Source organism: Vanessa tameamea, chromosome 3 (genome assembly GCF_037043105.1).
Source record: "Vanessa tameamea isolate UH-Manoa-2023 chromosome 3, ilVanTame1 primary haplotype, whole genome shotgun sequence".
In the NCBI taxonomy this organism is placed as follows: Eukaryota; Metazoa; Arthropoda; class Insecta; order Lepidoptera; family Nymphalidae; genus Vanessa; species Vanessa tameamea.
The window spans coordinates 8515137-8534208 of NC_087311.1; the positions used below are offsets into that span (position 1 = coordinate 8515137).

The window sequence follows — 19072 nt, forward strand, 5'->3', positions numbered from 1 at the left end:
TATATATTTAATTTGTATAATAAAAATGCATATTTTTATTATTTATCGTTTATTGCTTTATCTGTATCCTCGTAATATACATGTAATTGACTATTTACAACATATAATTCCTTTTTTTTGTAGACAATAGGCTTACGTTTGACTACAATCACACTCAATAATATCTAAGTATTGATCCAGCCTAAGATGGATTCTTGCTTGCCCAGAAAACAACACATCATTGCTAAAGCAAACCAAAATAAAACTACATTTGTCGTACCTCCTTCGATCCCATGAATAAATTCTGCCACCTTTGATAAATTATCATTCTTAGTAATTAAATTAAGTATAATTTAGTCAGTACTGGTATCACATAATGTTAACTCTAGATATTGTAAAAATGTGCACACAGTTACAATAAATATTCAGGTTTTTGTACTATATTGGTAGAGTTGTTTAGAATGCCTTTGCTGTCCTCTTGCGGGGCTCCAAGCGTACTTTAAATCCTTCGGCGCGCTTCAAAATAATATCAGCTTGAAGTTTAAATTCAGATTCCTTAAGGTCGGAGTGGACACGGAAGTTTCTCAGGATAGTTGAAAGAATGATCTTCAACTTCAACATTGCGTATTTACGACCTATAATACGAGATACAGTAAAATAACAATACAAACAAATACGAAGACTGCATAAATATGTAATATACGAATATTAAATTTATTATCTTACCGACGCAGCTTCTGGGTCCAGCAGAGAAAGGCACGAAAGCGTAATAATGGCGATTAGCAGAGCGCTCTGGCAGGAAGTTGTCAGGGTCAAACTTGGCGGGATTAGGATAGACATCTTCACGACGATGTAGTTTGTAGGTTGCAATAACAACCGTGGCTCCCGCTGGTATTTTCTTGCCATTAGATGCTATCGATAAAAATAATAAGTGTTATTCCTAATTGTATTAATTTCCCTCTATGTTTTTACCAAAAGATAAACTTACGCATTGTGATGTCCTGTTTTAGATGACGGGCAATAATTGGTACTGGAGGGAAAAGTCGAAGAGTTTCCATTAGACACCTCTCCAAATACTTCATCTCTAAAGTATCTTGGAAAGTGGCTGGGCGGTCAGAGTCACCGAAAATTTGGTCTAATTCTTCAACAACTTTGTCTTGGATATCTTGATGAATTCCCATTAAAGACAAGAAGAAACTGCTTCCAGCAGCTGTGGTGTCGTGACCCTAAAATATTTCATAATGTTAAAAATTATAGCAAATAAAAAAGATAAAAAAACGAATATAAATGAAAATAAATACATATAACATAGCCAATGTACCTCAAACATGATAGTGTCTACTTGTTCCTTGATTTCTTCATCAGTAATTACAACCCCACCTTGAGCACTTTCCAGAAGAAGGTCAAGGAAAGCAAGACGTTTCTTCTGACCAACATCATCATCAACGTCTAAATCATCTTTAAGTCCTGAAGATTGACCGAAAGAAAGCCCTTCAACAGAGGTTACTTTTGAAGGTAGACCATCTTTAGTCTCCGAAACTTCTGGGCTTTCTACGATGGTTGGTTTTTTGCCAGACTGGAACTCCTCCTTCTTCCTTTTAATGACCTAAAACGTTGATACAAACATGAAATCATTTTTTAACCTTAATAATTTATGTAATTGCTTAATATTTTATTTATACATACGTAAAAAAGTGGAAATCAAAAAAGCATACCTTTTTGGTCAAACCATGAATGACATCAAGAAGTTTATGCTGCAACTTAGCGTACTGAGTGAAATTAAATAAGAGGTCGGGTCTTAGCCAAATTTTAGTATGTCTTAAGTGCAAGATATCACACATTTTCATGACTGCCATAGCATATTCAAATCCGCTCTGGTCTTGGGTACTTTTGTTGACACCCATAGCAGTTTCTGCCGACAAAATATTAAGTCTTATTATTACAAAACAACAGAGTAAGCACTAAGTAACAGTTAGATATTTCTATTTAAAAACTAATACCGTTAACCTTGATTGAATTTAATTTTTCGTAATCATTATAGTAATGGACAATTATACTCTGCCTACAGATGGTGATTATGGCCCATTAGCATTACGTGTGGCTGTGGGGGGTCGCTAAACTTGACACTTAATGTGTACTAACTTTTCCTTATGTCATCATGGTGAGTTACACTACTTGATATACTTATACGATTCATTGCGCAGTTAAGTAGATTTTGAAATACACAGATTATATTTCGAGTATTATAGCATGTTTCTATGTTTCTCTAAACGATAATGATTTGTCTTTGATAAGAAGATTATATCTGAAATGATTTCCTAGTGAAAGATATGTGTAAAATACAATAATGTATGTGTAAAAATAATTTAATAAACTGGTTTCAGCAATTATAATAGCTCGAAGAAACGGAAGGATTTTCGAACAATATTTTATTCCTGTGAATAAGGATAATTAATTTATAGACTAGTAATTTTGCCTCGTTTTGCAAAACATTGATGTGATGGAGTGGGGTAAATTCTCAAGAACAGTTCGTCGGAGCATGGCGGTCAGTGTTGATACTCGTATACGTGACTTGGCGTATAAATTGTTTTTTATATCAAACATATTTCGTAGCCGATCCTTGAGATAGAGATCAATATGACGTGGATTGTGTCAAAATTGATGTAGAATAGTTTTATATTCGAAATAAATTTCTATGAAATCGAATTTTCTTGATTTTTTATTGATACATTATGTTATCAACATCAAAGATAACGTCCACCCAAACGAGAGTTTTCGACACGTGAGATTTAACGTGAAATGTTATTATAAAGTAGAGTTGTTATATGATAAGAATTTACGCGTACATTAAAGAGATGATCTTAATTATAAGCAGTGAATGAAAACCTTAAAAGTTGCACTTTATTAAAAGAATAAGATTTTATTTTTATTTTAATGTTAATATATTAACTAAATTTTCTAAACTAATTGATACGTCGTTGAAGTTATTGTTATTGAAAATACCTTAGTATTTATATTTAAAGGAAAGATTGAAAAGCTTAGAAATACTTTCCTAAATATGTATCAAGCGATCGATCGGTTTCTATATTTTTTATAAAATACCCATGAGAAAGAAATCATGAATGTACGTTTGTAATTAATAAACTTTAACCCTCAAGATTTAATAAATGCATACAATTTAACCTTGTCTTTTAATAGGCGTGAAGTATTTTCTGCAGTATTATGATTACACCTTATTAGTAACGTCAGTCGAAGCGTAAGTTGAAGGTAGTATACTAGATGGCAACAACTTCCTTGCTTCCGTTCAATTAGTCATGCAATATACACAGACGGAAAGATATTTTTTAAATATATTTTTCCATAAATTATAACTTTTGAAATTAGAATAGAGCAGAAGGACTTATTTTGCCTAAATATTCATACATAATTTTTATTATATTTTGTAAAGTCGGCCAAGGTCTACAATGTTATTTAAAATTGACATTGAAACTAGACTTTTAGCAACGATTTGCATTTTATTACTACTCCTATTAATTATTTATACGTAGGTAATATATTTTTTATTGAGATTTTTTACATAATACTCACCAAGAAGGATTTCGACAGTACATTCGCTCATGTAATCGTGGCAATCGAAGGATCCAGATTCTTTCTTCAGTTTGTTGACGACGGCTCTGGAGTTGGCGTTGAATAGATCGATGAAGCTTTTAAGTACATTTAAGTGGAAAGTCGGAGCGATCAATTTTCGGTGGGAACGCCATTTCTGACCTAAAATAAAAACACAAGAGTCAAGCAAATGTAATAAGGCTTAAAATCGTATTCAATGAATCTGCTATATTAGTATTCAATTGAGACGTCGTAATGTTTGAGAATGTAGGCTATCTTTACTAGTTATATATTTAAAGTTGTATTTCGCTAACGTATTGTATTTGTTGCGCAATATTTAGTTCTTGAAATTATGCAAAAATATTATTTCGCTGAGTAATTTCTGTATAAAAATAGCTGATGATTTATAAAACAGTATTCAAGTTACAAATACAGAGACCTTACTCTACATTTTATTATTTAGATACTGCTATTAGAATAAAGCAAAACTATTTTATGAGTCTGTCGGTCAATTAACTACTTTTGGATATATACTTTTAACAATATTTATACAATATGTAAACACCGTCTGCTTTTAATAAATTGATGGTAATGCTTACCAGTACTGATGAGCAGACCGTTTCCTAGCCAAGGTTTGAAGAATCTGTAATCTTCGGCTTTGTCAATGTGCACGTGGCTGCTTAGGATGACTTCAACATCACGAGGGTCGAACAGGAACACTATAAGCCTAGGTCCAATCCAGATCTTGACAGCATTTTCTGCATTGAACTCATCTCCTCTCGCCACGACACGTTTGAAAATATCTGTACATTTTTTTAAGTATTAACTTTCTTTGTTTTTCCTTCTTTAATATAATATTTGTATATTGTAAATGTCTTGCCAGATTATATTATTAAATTATAATGCTTATTATTTAATCGAAAAAATATTAAAAAAAGATTTTGTAATATATATTTTCTTTTAAAAATAATTACAAGATACATTCGTAGTGTTTAAGTGAAATAATTTTGTTAATAAATAATGAAAAATCGTATTACATTTATTATAATGTAATATTAGAAAAAAAAAGGTTCATAGTTTGAGAAAAACTTACGAGTTACTATATGTTTTCTTTAATAAATGAATTCGCTTTAAAACGATGTATGTTTTCTATTTTAACACATACCGTCTGATCCTCCAGTAAATTCCAGAGCATTTCCAATGAGAGGATAGCCCTTGGGTCCGGCGATCTTTTCAGCGAGTTCATACAAATGTCTTCTTGACATGCGCCAGTATGCATACCATAAAAGGATTGCAGGTACTAACAGCACATAGAACAAATTGGTGGCTGCCCACGTGCTGCTACTGGCGACGGTCTCAGTGGCCGCGTAACTCATTTTGATATTGTTTTTCTGTTAAAATGTATGGAATATTGTAAGTGTTTAGATTATAAAATACTATACTAAGAAGGTTAAAACGATTGTGCTTATTGTTAAGTAACATTACAAACAAATTTAGTGAATATTAAGTAGGTATAATTAATACTTGCTATAACGAATCATCTTAAAATTTACATATAAATACATTAAAACATTTTATTCATATGTATAATACTCAACAATTTTAATTTCCGAGAGATTAAAGGAATTAATGATCTATCAAATACCAAATGAATTTAAATAATAAATATCTTAAAGATTTATGACCTCAACATCAAAAATATATTGATTGATTTATTTATTAATTAATCATAATGTTACTTATCACACATTTATTTACGTCAACATTTATGTAAATTTTCTAAAATTTAATTACGTTTTTCCTGTATCTTTATTTTCGATTAAAGATGACGGCATGAATTAATAACAATTCAGGCATTCAATATATTTTCAACATAATTTTATTCAAAGTTATTTTTATATCTTTTAATAAATAAATAACCTTATCCTCTAATATAATATTCTCTCTCCTCCTCTAATTAATTAATATTTAGAAAAAATATTTGTCAAAGAAATCTCGTACTTTTGTCTTTATTTTTGAACTATTTAAAAAAATACCTTGGTTATAAAAATGCCTTAAATAAGGCGACGCAACTTAACGTAACTTAAAATATATTACTTTAACATATTAAAAAGTCTTTGCATCTTAAAGTACACGAGGTACATAATAAATACATATTCATAAATATTTAATCGAATCTAAATTAATATGTATGACAGCAATTACAAAATCACAACTATTTCTCGATAAAATATGCATCAAATGATATAAGAAAACTCAGAAATACAACGTGATAAGATTCTATAACTTACTGCAAGCTAACGTGCCAAAGGTATATAAAAAAAAAGGTTTGTTACATTTTAAAATATATTCATAAACAATTTCTCTAAATATATTGCTCGAGGCTGCAACATCCTACAGAATATTTCAATAAATAACAAGCATACCTATTATATTTATGCCTCATGGAAAATTTTAATATTGAATCCTCGCTTAAAAATATGAAACCTGTTATAAAAGTTGCTATATGAAGTTAGTACGGTAAAAGATATTCATTTTCTTTAAATTAATTATGACACAAAGAATTAATTAAATTAATTCACTCTTATTTTTAATTATATTTAATAATTTTGGCATTTTTTGTGTAGTAATTTTGTTTAAATTTGAGTTTTATTTTTTATTTAAGCTAACTCAATGAGCTAGCAAAATCATTGTATAGGTACTTTATGAGTTAGCTTTTTTTTCATTTTAACTAGTTTTATAATTAACTATAACGACCGTATCTTTTAATATATGAAAAAAAAATTGTATGTTTTTTTTTTTCAAGTATAAATTTTACGAAATTATTAATAATTGTGTAAATATGTTAATTATAAGTAATCGTTTGATTACTTAATAAGTTTTTCTTTAAACCAATGTTTATTTTAAGATACAAGTATTTTATTGAAATGCATGTATGATATTATAACAAGAAAAAATCATAAAAAATATATATAAAACTTTAAAATTACAATATATAGTAAAGGCATAACACGCGGGCATTTTCTTTGAATTCATAATTTTGTTAGTATGAAAATGTATATGGCCTACCTTTTTTATCGGAACAAATTAATAAAATCATAAAATAAGATTCAGTGACACTCTTTACCTTATTGATCGATATTGGTCATCATACAATTCAAACATTAAAATAACCACCAACTTTATACATAGAAACAAAATCCATTAAAGAGGACTATTAAAATTTCAATTTTACACATCACACTTATAAAACTTTTTATAATCCCTACCTTTACTTATGTCCGGCTCACAAAGGCCTCACTACTATGCAATTTATTTTGAGTTCTGAGGGGCGCGTATCACGCGTTCCGACTATTTACAAAAGTCCGGCGCAACCACCTATATACACGCGCTTGACGTCACGAATACGACATTGTGGCATAATATCTGATTTATTTGAATGCAAATGTTTGTAAGTTTATGCTTGGATCAGCTTAAAAAGTAACTCGAATTTATAGTGTATTGAAGTTAAACTTATATCTAAACATAATATCGATGTTTTAATGATCATACTATAAAAAAGTAAAAATTAAGGAAATGAATGACATCGATCTGAAACATTTTACTCAATGTACTCAATGATGTTTAGGCTGATAAATCTGCTGTCTAAGAGATATGTAACGTTATTGCCACCTAAGACTTTTTTACTTGATATATTTAATTATTTCGTTCTTTTTTAAATGAAATGTAATTTTTCCATTAGCTCATTATTACAAATAATATAAAAAATGCATTTAATAATATTCATTAATTCAGTATGATTTATATAGTTAGTCTAACCTTGTGGCTGCTCTTGTGGAGTTTTCAAGGTCAATCCGTACATGTTCTATAATATTTTTTTTAAAACTACGTTTCATTCGTTCGAATAAGAATATTATAAATAGTAAAGAAACAGGGTTTTACTTAGCTAAATAAGACATCATATTTAGGGCTTTTTAAATCATAATTCATTGAATACCTTGACACTTTGCCTTAAAAATCAACAGTTTTATAATTTCTCCTTCCCGTTCAAATTCCTATCTCATTTATTTGGGATACGTGTAGAAAATAGATGGACAAAAAATCCTTTCGCAGGCTTTAACACGTGCCTGATGCCAACTTTTCTTAGAAATGCTTTTACTTTCGGATGGTTTCCTGCCACAATACGAGTGGCTAAGCCATTTACGGTATCGAGTGCCTTCACTCGAATCGCATCCTTATGTTTATCAAAATTTTCTTTAGCTTGCTCTTATGACACCTTAATATGACAATGAGGATTGATATGTTTTAAGAACATTGTTCTGCTCTTCCAGAACCCCTAGCCCGGGATTCGCTTCAATAGAGATATAAAATTAATAACTGTATGAATAGTAATAGTGATATATAATATTTTTCGGGATATATCTATTTATCGTAATGTAGTTGGAAAGAAAATAGTTGGTCGATGTGCTATTCAAGCGATTGCTAATAATATGGGGGTAGCTGGTCGTAAGAGAGGAATGGCCCAATATTAGTCTCAATCATTTTAATTAATAACAATAAATACTTCGCTTTCTATATATAACGTAAGTCATTGTAATTCCGAGATTTGTGACGTCATTATAACTGAGAAACAAGTACTAGCAAAATTGAAGTCTCTAAACATTGATAAAGGAGCAGGCCCTGATAATATACCGTCAATATTCGTTAAACAGTGTGCTTCTACTCTGGTGAAGCCACTTTCTTTAATTTATCGTAAATTATTAGGTGTCGGAAAGTATCCATGTCTTTGGAAGAAAGCTCGAGTAGTTCCTATATTTAAAAGTGGTGACAGAAAATATATAAAAAAACTACAGAACAATTTCAATTTTATCTGTGTCTTCGAAGATTTTCGAAAACTTGATTGCTCCCGTTCTCACGTGGCAAGTAAAAACACAAATATTCGAAAATCAGCATGATATTTCGAAGTCATTGGATAACAATACCTAGGTGGACTGTATTTATACTGATTTAGCTAAAGCGTTTGACCTCGTTGATCAGAATCTTCTAAAAAGAAAACTTCGTAATTACGGGTTTAATGGGAACTTTCTTAAACTTTTTGATACCTATTTGCAACACAGAGAAATGATACATTAGTTTTGGGAGAATATGAGTCAAAAACATTTGTAACAACATCTGGAGTTCCACAGGGTTCCTGTCTGGGCCCAATATTATTTGGTATTTCTATTAATGATGCTATTAGTTGTTTTAAATACAGTAAATTTGGTTTTTATGCAGATGACTTAAAAAATTATAAGAATGTTCAACAATTCAAGATACTAAATGTTTACAAAGAGATATAAATACGTTTGCAAAATGGTGTACTAAAAATTGTATGAAATTAAATGTTTCAGTATTAGGTTTAGCAGAAAAACCTCATATATAAATTATGATTATAATATATTTAATTATTGTATTCTAAAAAAAAGTATACCACATAAAAGATTTAGGGATAACAGTTGATTATAAATTGAGTTTTATTCCGCATATTGACGAAATTATACGTAAGTCTTTAATTACACTAGGGTTTATCAAATGAAACACAAAACATTTTAAGAAATCAAACTCTATGGTTACTTTGTGTAAATCATTTATAAGAAGTAAGTTAGAATACTGCTCAGTTGCATGGAATCTGTTTTATCAAACTCATAAAGACAGATTGGAAAGAGTACAGAAAAGTTTCTAAAGTATTTGTGTTATAAAGACAATAATAAGAATTATTTGAATGATTACTCCAAATTGTTAAAATATTACAAAATGAGTATACTTACTAGTCGCAGAGATATAATGGATTTGTGTTTTCTACATAAAATAATATCAGGGAATATATACTGCTCCGATCTTGTGTCGAATGTCGGTTTTCAAAAACAAATTTAGCCCCTTTAAATAGGGCTGTGAAAACTTACAACAATATTTACAAAGAAGCGGATTTAGATCTTTTTAGTGACAACATCAAAAACTACAAAATTAAAATAAAAACATACTACAACAATTTATATACTACATAAATCGATAAACACTGCCACGAATTGTCCATACTACCTTCGCATCGAATGTTTTGTTTATATTTTGGTTTGGATTCTTTTTTCCGCATACCGAACTAGCGTAGTTCAAATTTATTTATTGTATTATTATTATTATTTTAAATCTATCTATATCTTGTTATAGTTACCTTAACACGTTGACTGTCCAGGCCAAATCCAACAACCTTCACGTGGCGTCCTGCGGTTTTTTTATTAAAGGTAGTTGGAAATACTTCACATTTAATAAATTTATACTTGAAATCTCCGTCACTGTAATATTACAGTTATTTTCAGCATGTATCACATGTGATACAAGGACGTCTCGTCCTTAATTTTAGTGTATCACATATGATGCAGGGAACGTCGAAGCAAAAAATGTGGGTATTCATATAACTAATTGTTTTAGTTTTCTTGCGGTAGTTGCATAAAAATAATTATAAACGTTAATCATAATTAATCGAGCATCGCAGATCTATTGTTGCACAAAATAGTTAGCAAAAATGAGTTCCCGACCGTTAAGTGATGCTAATTATTATACCAGTGTACCTTTAGCTAGATTTCTTAAAAACCAGAAAACTGATTTTTGTGGAACTGTCAGAAAAATAAGGCGAGGGCTTCCTTATGAGGTGGTACACCAACCATTGAAAAAGGGTGAAGTCGCCGCTCAACAAAATGACTGCATGACGTGCCTCAAATGGCACGACAAACGTGATATTTTCATGTTATCTACATGCCACAATCATGAAATGCAGCTATCTGGAGGTTTTCGACCTATTATGAAACCAAAGATGGTGCTTACGTACAATAATGAAAAAAAAGGAATTGATCTAGCGGATCAATTAGCAAGCTACAATTCTCCTGTGCGAAAGACATGTATTTGGTACAAAAAGATAGCAGTAGATATTTTGTCTATTGGAGTTGTGAACGCCATCATCCTTCACAATGAATTAAATCCAACCAAAAAATTTAGATTATTAGCTGGCCATGAACACATAATAAAAAAAGTATTGACAATTGGAGCATTAGCTGTACCCGCTACAGGGCCATCAAGATCTCTAATGGCTTCATCGCATAAAATTACCAATATACCTAGAATAGCTAATGGTAAAATTGCAAGAAAACGTTGTCTCAGTTGCTACAAGAAATTGAAGGATGCTGGCAGCACCACAAAAGAAGCTCAGAAGAAATCACCTCAGGTACACACAGAGTGTAAGCAATGTAATAAGCCATTTTGTATCCCATGCTTTAACGAATTTCATTGATTTTTTGTCTTAGCAATATTTTCATTCAGTAAAAAAAATGTGTTGGTTCATTGGTGTTTTACTTTTCTTAATATCTATTCTAGACGTCCTAATAATATTTATTTCCCTAACTCAGACGTCCTCGCCAATAAACGGTGTAGAGTCTGTACGCCTACTTGCATCAGATGTGATGCAAGGACGTATGGTGAAAGATAAATTTGTATCATATGTGATGCAGGGACTGTCAACGTGTTAATATAAATAATTTTAATTTAATGCATGCTCGTTTTTTATGTTTTTAGATTAAAAAATGTTCATATCAATAATGGAGTTGTACATGATGAGTTAGCCTATAATTGCGATGTATTAGCAAACGCAACAATTTAAAAAAAATGACATATTTTATAAGATATTTTAATATTGTATGTACATTGTGTTGGCTTCCTATTTAATAAATAAATAAATTAATTAAAGTAAGATAAACTAATAGATTAGCAATATTTTTTTTTTAATTGTGGATTTTATTGTGCAAATACATACATAACATATAAAATAAATTTAATAGGTAAGTTCGAGTTCAGTTAGGTCACGCATATATACGCATGAATAAGAAATATGGTTATTTGTATGACTGCGTAATAACACTTTATATTGTCGCTCCTAAATTATGACTTGGAAAAAAACGACGCCCACCTTGGGAGCGCAGTCTTTGGTGATATATTTCCCTGTCCCCGAATCGGTGGTGTCCCTGACTGGCCCGATGGTTGGGACAGCTTGACGAAAATAAAGTTAGTATTTTTATTTCTACATACGTCTTCCTGCTCTTTTCGATAATAAGCTGCCAAAAATAAGATTGTAGATTATTTGATCAACTGTTTTTGTGAAACTGAAGTATAATTAGTATATTATAATACATTTCTACTGCAAAATTAGATCTGATTAAAATTTTACTATAAATTTATTTGTATAAATTTCTTAGAACATCAATAAAAGCGGAGTTCGCTTGGATCAAACAAAATATAAAGGCCAAGATCGATATGATACGTACTAGACCATTGCGGTATATTATTTAGTTCAATGTTAAATTTACAAGATCACAAATAACATCTCAATAACTATCACTAATAAATGACTAAATTTTAATAATCATTTTATTCTGAGGAAATGAATAAAATATTGATATTTATGAGTTTTATGGATTAGTACTTAGAAATCGTTTGACGTGAATGCATGCATAAAAGTTTATCATATGAATAGATTCGCCATATAGTAGGAAATATTTATTGTGTTCAAATAATTGTCCCCACAAAATGATGTCTAATCATCAATATCAAGTATAAGACTCAAGATCAAAATCAAAACCAAATTGCACAGGAAATATCCACAAACTTGTGCAATATCTCAGTACGGGTGCATTCTCTATTGATACGCGAAAGTGACGTGTTTGACGGTCAGCCGTCGTTGCAATATTGTGTGATGACGCGCGGTCAGACACGACCGGAGAGAGATATAGCACAAGACCACTTTATAACCAGATACGTTATTACTATTATTATATATGAATATTAATAAAAAATTCACAGTGTTAGTCAATTCTAGAAGATAAATGCGAATTCTTTCCGATTCAATCCGATTTAAAGCAATTTAAAATCTACATATAAGTTTGTTATGTTCTTAGCAAGTATGTTAATTGCTTCACCATTAATATCTTATGGAATTCTAGTTTCTCGGTACAATAAACAACGCGATATAATATTATGTAACGTCAGATCTTCATACGTGTTTAAATCGATATAATGGTATTGTTACTCTTATAAAATATTTTATTCGATGAATTTTGGATAATCTGTAATAATCCACAAATTATCATTATTCAAATATCTTTGGGCAACTTAGGTCATTGAGATGAGATGGCCCGGGCTCATGCATAGAAAACACAGGCAGATCAGAGTAGATCTTCGATTTTCATTATAGGGCTAGGCTTTAAATCCGGATAAGCATAACTGATTTTTCATATACTCAATTAGTGTTTATAATTCATCTCGTGTTCTGCTGTGAAGGAAAATGTAGTAAGGAAACCTCCACCTGTCAAATACCAACCTAAAGCCTTTAATTTAATAAAGGTTTATTGTTGTTTCTTTAATCTTATAACGATGTATATCTTATTTTTAATTATGTTTTTTTTCTTAAATAATAATAAGTAGAAATATTTTGATGTATCATGGATATGATTTAATATGTTCCAATGAAAATTTAGTAATATGAATTAATTTAAATCATACAATAATAAACCATTGCTAATATTAATTATCAAGTATAATTACTAATTATTCAACTTAGTATATATTTATTGATGTTATTTGAAATTCAATATCATTGCTTCAATTTAATATTTTTTATAACTAATTATTATTCTCTGTGTTCGGGCCAGTTTCAAGGGTCATATGTGTAGTTATTATGGGTATTATTAACAAAGATAATAATTTAATGAATATCCTCCTATCAAATTATTTTTCGCTATTTCAACGTAAAAACGTATATCTCGTCTCTAGGTCAAGACAGTCAAGCAACAAGATGTACTATATCAAAAACCTGTTCAGTATTTCGTTTGAAAATAATTCATTTTTATGACAGGTGACGTAAATTAGTATTTAAAAAGTATATACTTTTTATAAAAAAAATACGTGCAATCTATGTTTATAAAATACCTATTACCGGTTTTGATTTCTTACGTACAGTGTATAAAAGCTACCACATAATATATATTTAAATTTTGAGATATACACAAATATTATGATGCAATAATTAAATATATATAAAAGATAAATGAATACCATCACATAGTTTACAACAAAACTTTATGTGATCTAAAAATCTATTTTTACAGTTTCGGTGACGATCGATTGCAATGTGCATACGTAAATTTCAATGTTTCAAATGTTTTACAGTTTAATTTGTGTTTAAAAATCTTCTCGTGCTTGACGGTACAAGAAAACTTCGTGAGGAAACCTGCTTAGCTATGAGGATGATTAAAAAGATAGCTTTTATTGGTAAGATTCATGTAGGTAGGCATTCGATAAGAGATTTTACCAGAAGGAAATTCTACTCGTAGAAAGGGAAATAGAGGTTGAAAAATGTACGAAAGTCTGTATTTGGAATCATAATAATAGAATTTAATATTTAAGCACGTGTTTATTAGAAATGAAATATGTTTATTAGTATGTATCATTCTTATAATGTATCACTTACACGTGTTTACTGGGAGCGGAAATCTACTCTCATACTTATTTTATAAAGAGGTAACTTGTTTGTATGTTTACACAAAAACTAGTAATTTATAATTTATAATTAATATATAGTTACGTTACTGGCATGCTACACTGACTGTACATATAAGCTATATAGCATATCTATATTATGTTGTACGTTTTACGAGAAATAGGCCATTGTATGTATTCGGTGAGGAAATTGAAGGTACAGGCGTTATCCAACACGGAGCAGATATACTTACAGTATAAGACTTGTAGATCTGAAGATGTCTTCTAAAAATTAGCAGAATACGACTGGGTAACTTTAATAGATAACTAGTTTTCGCCCGCGACTTCAATGATAGCCTAATTCATATAAATGATAAGCCTTATAAGCCTATAAATTATAGCCTAATTCTTTCACCATTAGATAGCTATATTATCCAGAAGCCATATAGGCTATATTTTATACCAATAAGAATAAGATTTCAGCCTGAAATAATAGTATACATAATTATGTGAAGTTACAGGCACTTACAGGCACAGACTGAATTCCATGCAGGTAAAGCCGTGGGCGAGGGCACATTAGTTCTTATAAAAATATATGATATATTATTAATAGTGTAATAATAAAAAATGCGTATATTTTTTTACTTGGTGGTAGGGCTTTGTGCAAGCCCGTCTGGGTAGGTACCAGCCACTCATCAGATATTCTACCGCCAAATAACAGTACTCTGTATTGTTGTGTTCCGGTTAGAAGGGTGAGTGAGCCAGTGTAATCACAGGCACAAGGGACATAACATCTTAGTTCCCAATGTTGGTGGCGCATAGGTGATGTAAGGAATGGTTAATATTTCTTACAGCGCCTTTGTCTATGGGTGGTGGTGACCACTTACCATCAGGTGGCCCATATGTTCGTCCGCCAATCAATGCCATAAAAAAAAAAACAAAAAAAAAATGTACACCGGTAGTTATTTATAAGAAAAAAAAATGTGGGAAGTGCAGTGAATCGTGAGATGTAAGATGACCTTGGACAGCCCAAGTGGAGTGATCTCTTTGCCCGACGCTTAATGTATTATAATATTTGTTTAATAAAATCATCCTTAATTTTACCCGTAAGCCAAGTCGGCTGTCGCTACTCATAAACACAAAATTTTGATACAATTGATACAAATAATTTAATATATATATTATGGTCGAGAGAATCTTATAAGGATATATAAATGATTTTTAATTATATAAAAGTGTTACCGGAATATGTGCTGGTATTTTGTTAACCATCAAATTAACCAATCACCAAGATTTATTTCTTTATATTAGCTCATATTACTTAAATTATTAACATGTCTAGATAGACTGTCGAAACTGAACGCATCGAAAAAAATAATAGTCAACTCTTGGCCACTAATGATGCACACTAGTCAAATAAATTGACGTTTAGCGAATGTAAAGCAGTAAGATAATAAAGTTGACTCGTCTTCTGAAATCACTAAGATAAATTATATATCTTGATATATAATTAATTTAAGGTTTTAAAATATATAGATGATGACTATATGTTACTTAAATAAATTAACTGAAGCTACATACATCAGTGCTAGCTGAATTACGTTTTTATAGTTACTTTTTATAAACATTAAAATATTAATCTAAAGATTTAGGGGCAGCCGAGAATATTTCTTAACATATAATTTTTTGTCGATATAGCTAAAAATGTGTGAGTAAGTAAAATTTGTTTTGTTCATTATTTTAATTATATATTTATTTAACGATTAAAACTATAATGCAATATATATTATACTTTATCTAATTTTTAGTTAACTTATTTGTCATTTCAACTATGAAAACCTTTAATGAGATGAACCAATATTTTTTTTGACTTAGGTGTAGGTCACGTTACGTTAGTTACCTATTAATTACAAATAGTGCTATCGCACGTGAGTTCTTTCTAACAATATTTAGAAAGGTTTAATTAATAGAAGAGCAATACTTAGTATTGTTGTGTTCCAGTTTGGTAGATGAGTGAGCCAGTGTAATTACAGGCACAAGGGACATAATATCTTAGCTCCCAAGGTTGGTAGCGAATTGGTGATGTAAGGAAAGGTTAATATAATTATTGTTCGCTGTGATTAAAATTGTTTTAAAACGGTTAAATTGATTTTTTTTAGTTGCTATTAGTTATGATCAATAGACGCATGTTTTATTATACTCAAGATGGGAAGACTAAATGTCGAAACCGACATGCACGCAGCTTTAACAATAATAACATCAAACCTAATGAAATCACAAATATTTTTAAAGGTGATAATAATAATAAGGCTAAAATCAGTCTAGAACTTTCAGAAGACTACGTACTTAACCTCTTTGGTATATACTATGGTACGGTATACCATAGTCGTCCTCAGGTGAACTCAGGCTAAACTTGACTACTTGATGGGTAGAAAAGAATGACAATGACTTTCTATCGCAGACACGAACCATAATCGTTTGTGATGAGATTGTATATGCTTTAGAAATGTGGTGTTGCTGTAAAGTACCTCTAGACGTTTTTAAATTAAATAGCATCCTCATACCGGTGTTGCTAGACGTACGTCAGCTGTTTCATTTATTTCAAACATTTATTTTATATTTATTTTAATGAACTTAGTTGGATTTTAATTTTAAATTGAATTGAAAGTTTATTGAATAACTAAAATAATTGTGATTTACATTTTACTTGTAAACATATTATACGTATTTAAAAAAAAAATTACCTACAACGTGGTCACGTCTCTGTTTAACACTGGGTAAAATAACCTTGTTACATTAAAGCAATGTCGAAAATATAATAATCTATTATTTAACATATGAATACATGTTTATAAGCCCAGGTGGCCCAGAGCTTAGAACATCTAAATCTTAACCAAATATTTATTGCAGATGTATTTAAATCTGGGCAGATATCAGTATGTTTTCATGGATGAATGAATGATTGATTGATTGAATGAATACATTAATGAATTTCATTCGTCTCGTGTTCATGTGCCGGATGAATCAAAGTCAAAGTCAAAAATCTTTGGTAGAAGCGAATAAGACTAAGACAGAATAAGACCTGTGAATAAATGCGAAAGAAACTCGGTTGTATTTATTTTTTATACTATAGTAAATGGCACACCACAGCCCCACAGTAACTGGGGCACCGTGGGTTTATATATTTATATTAACCCTGTATGTATGTAAGTACCAATCCGGTTGAAACAACATGGGATATGTTCCAAGCCAACTGCTCAAGAACATACATATTCGTACATACATATTTTATATTGATTGACATTGACTAATTTTAAATATCCTAATCGTTTATACAGGTAAATTTAATTTCTTATACATACACTTCTTTCTAATATACCTACACTTACAATGGAAAAAAGTTAACATCGACATTAAAAAAATATTGAGTGTAAAAAAGTTACCAGCGGATCGGATTACTACTGTATATTAAATTTTGTATTTTTTATCATTTGAAAGGGCTCTGATAAAAAGTGCAGAATTCGTTATTTTTTTTACATTAATGGAATATCCATACTATACTAATAATATAAATGCGAAAGTAACTCTGTCTGTCGGTCTGTCTCGCTTTCACGCCAAAACTACTAGACCGATTTAAATGAAATTTGGTACACAAATATTCAAGAGCCTGAGAAAGGACATAGGACATACTTTTTATTTGGAAAAAAATGCTGTAAATGGTTGAAAAGGGGGATGAAAGGTTGTAAGTTGTTGAAAGTATTGTCATGTCAAACATGAAACTTTATTTTTGGGATACTTGTTAAAAAGAAGTAGATACTTATTTACAAAAGTGTTTCTGCATATTCTACCCCTACGGGCGTGAAATAAAGGGTTGAAAGTTTGTATAGAAGTCACCACTTTTTTAGATAGAAACATGGAACTTTATTTTTAGGATACTGATCAAAAATGAGTAAATACGTATAAAGCGTTTATAGATAATCTACCACTAAGGGGATGAAATAAGGGTTGTAAGCTTTTATGGAAGTCCGTCATTTTTTAAGTTAAAAGCATGAAACTTTATTATTGGAATACTGATTAAAAATGAGTAAATACGTATTTAATTGTTTTTTGCTATTCTACCTCTAAGGGGTCGAAATAAGGGATGAAATTTTTATGGAAGTCGTTATTATTTGGTTAAAAACATGAAACTTTATTTATGGATACTGATTAAAAATGATTAAATCGCATTTAAGCGTTTTTTGATATTCTACCTCTGAGGGGGTGAAATAAGGGTTGAAAGTTTTTATGGAAGTCGGTCATTTTTTAAGTTAAAAATATGAAACTTTATTTTTGAGATAGTGACTAAAAATGATTAAATAGGTATTTAAGTGTTTCTAGATATTCTACTTCTAAGAGGTTTAATAGGAGTTGAAATTTCTTATATAGGTTAGTTTGGAAGTCCTTCATTTTTTAAGTTAGAAGCATGAAACTTTATTAATGGGCTACTGATTAAAAATGAGTAGATACGTATTTAAGCGTTTCTGGATATTTTAGGCCTAAGGGGAGAAATAGGGTTTGATATTTCGTATACAGATTAGTCTGAAAGTCCGTCATTTTTAAAGTTAGAAGCATGAAATTTTCTTTTTGGGCTACCGATTAAAAATGAGTTGATACGTATTTAAACGATTTTGGATACTTTTCGACTATGGAGGGAAAGAGGGTTGGAATTTCGTATATAGGATAGTCTGAAAGACCGTCATTTTTTAAGTTAGAAGTAAGAAACTTTATTTTTGGGCTACTGATTAAAATTGAGTAGATACGTGTTTAAGAGTTTCTTGATATTTTACGCCTAAAGGGAAAAGTAGGGGTTGACATATTGTATACAGGTTAGTCTGGCAGTCGGTCATTTTGAAGTTAGAAGCTCGAAATTTTATTTTTGGGCTACTGATTA

General features: G+C 30.3%; 1 protein-coding gene across 1 annotated transcript; it reads right to left on the minus strand.

Moving 5' to 3' along the window:
- Positions 1 to 32: 32 nt before the first annotated feature.
- Positions 33 to 6990, minus strand: LOC113397480 (cytochrome P450 4g15). The gene is made up of 9 exons (XM_026635867.2): positions 6855 to 6990; positions 4751 to 4976; positions 4185 to 4388; positions 3568 to 3747; positions 1695 to 1891; positions 1301 to 1585; positions 968 to 1205; positions 706 to 891; positions 33 to 614 (listed from the first exon to the last, which is right to left on the minus strand). The coding sequence occupies exons 2-9, from the start codon at positions 4959 to 4961 to the stop codon at positions 436 to 438; spliced, it is 1680 nt and encodes a 559-aa protein (XP_026491652.1). The 5' UTR covers positions 4962 to 4976; positions 6855 to 6990; the 3' UTR covers positions 33 to 435.
- Positions 6991 to 19072: the final 12082 nt, after the last annotated feature.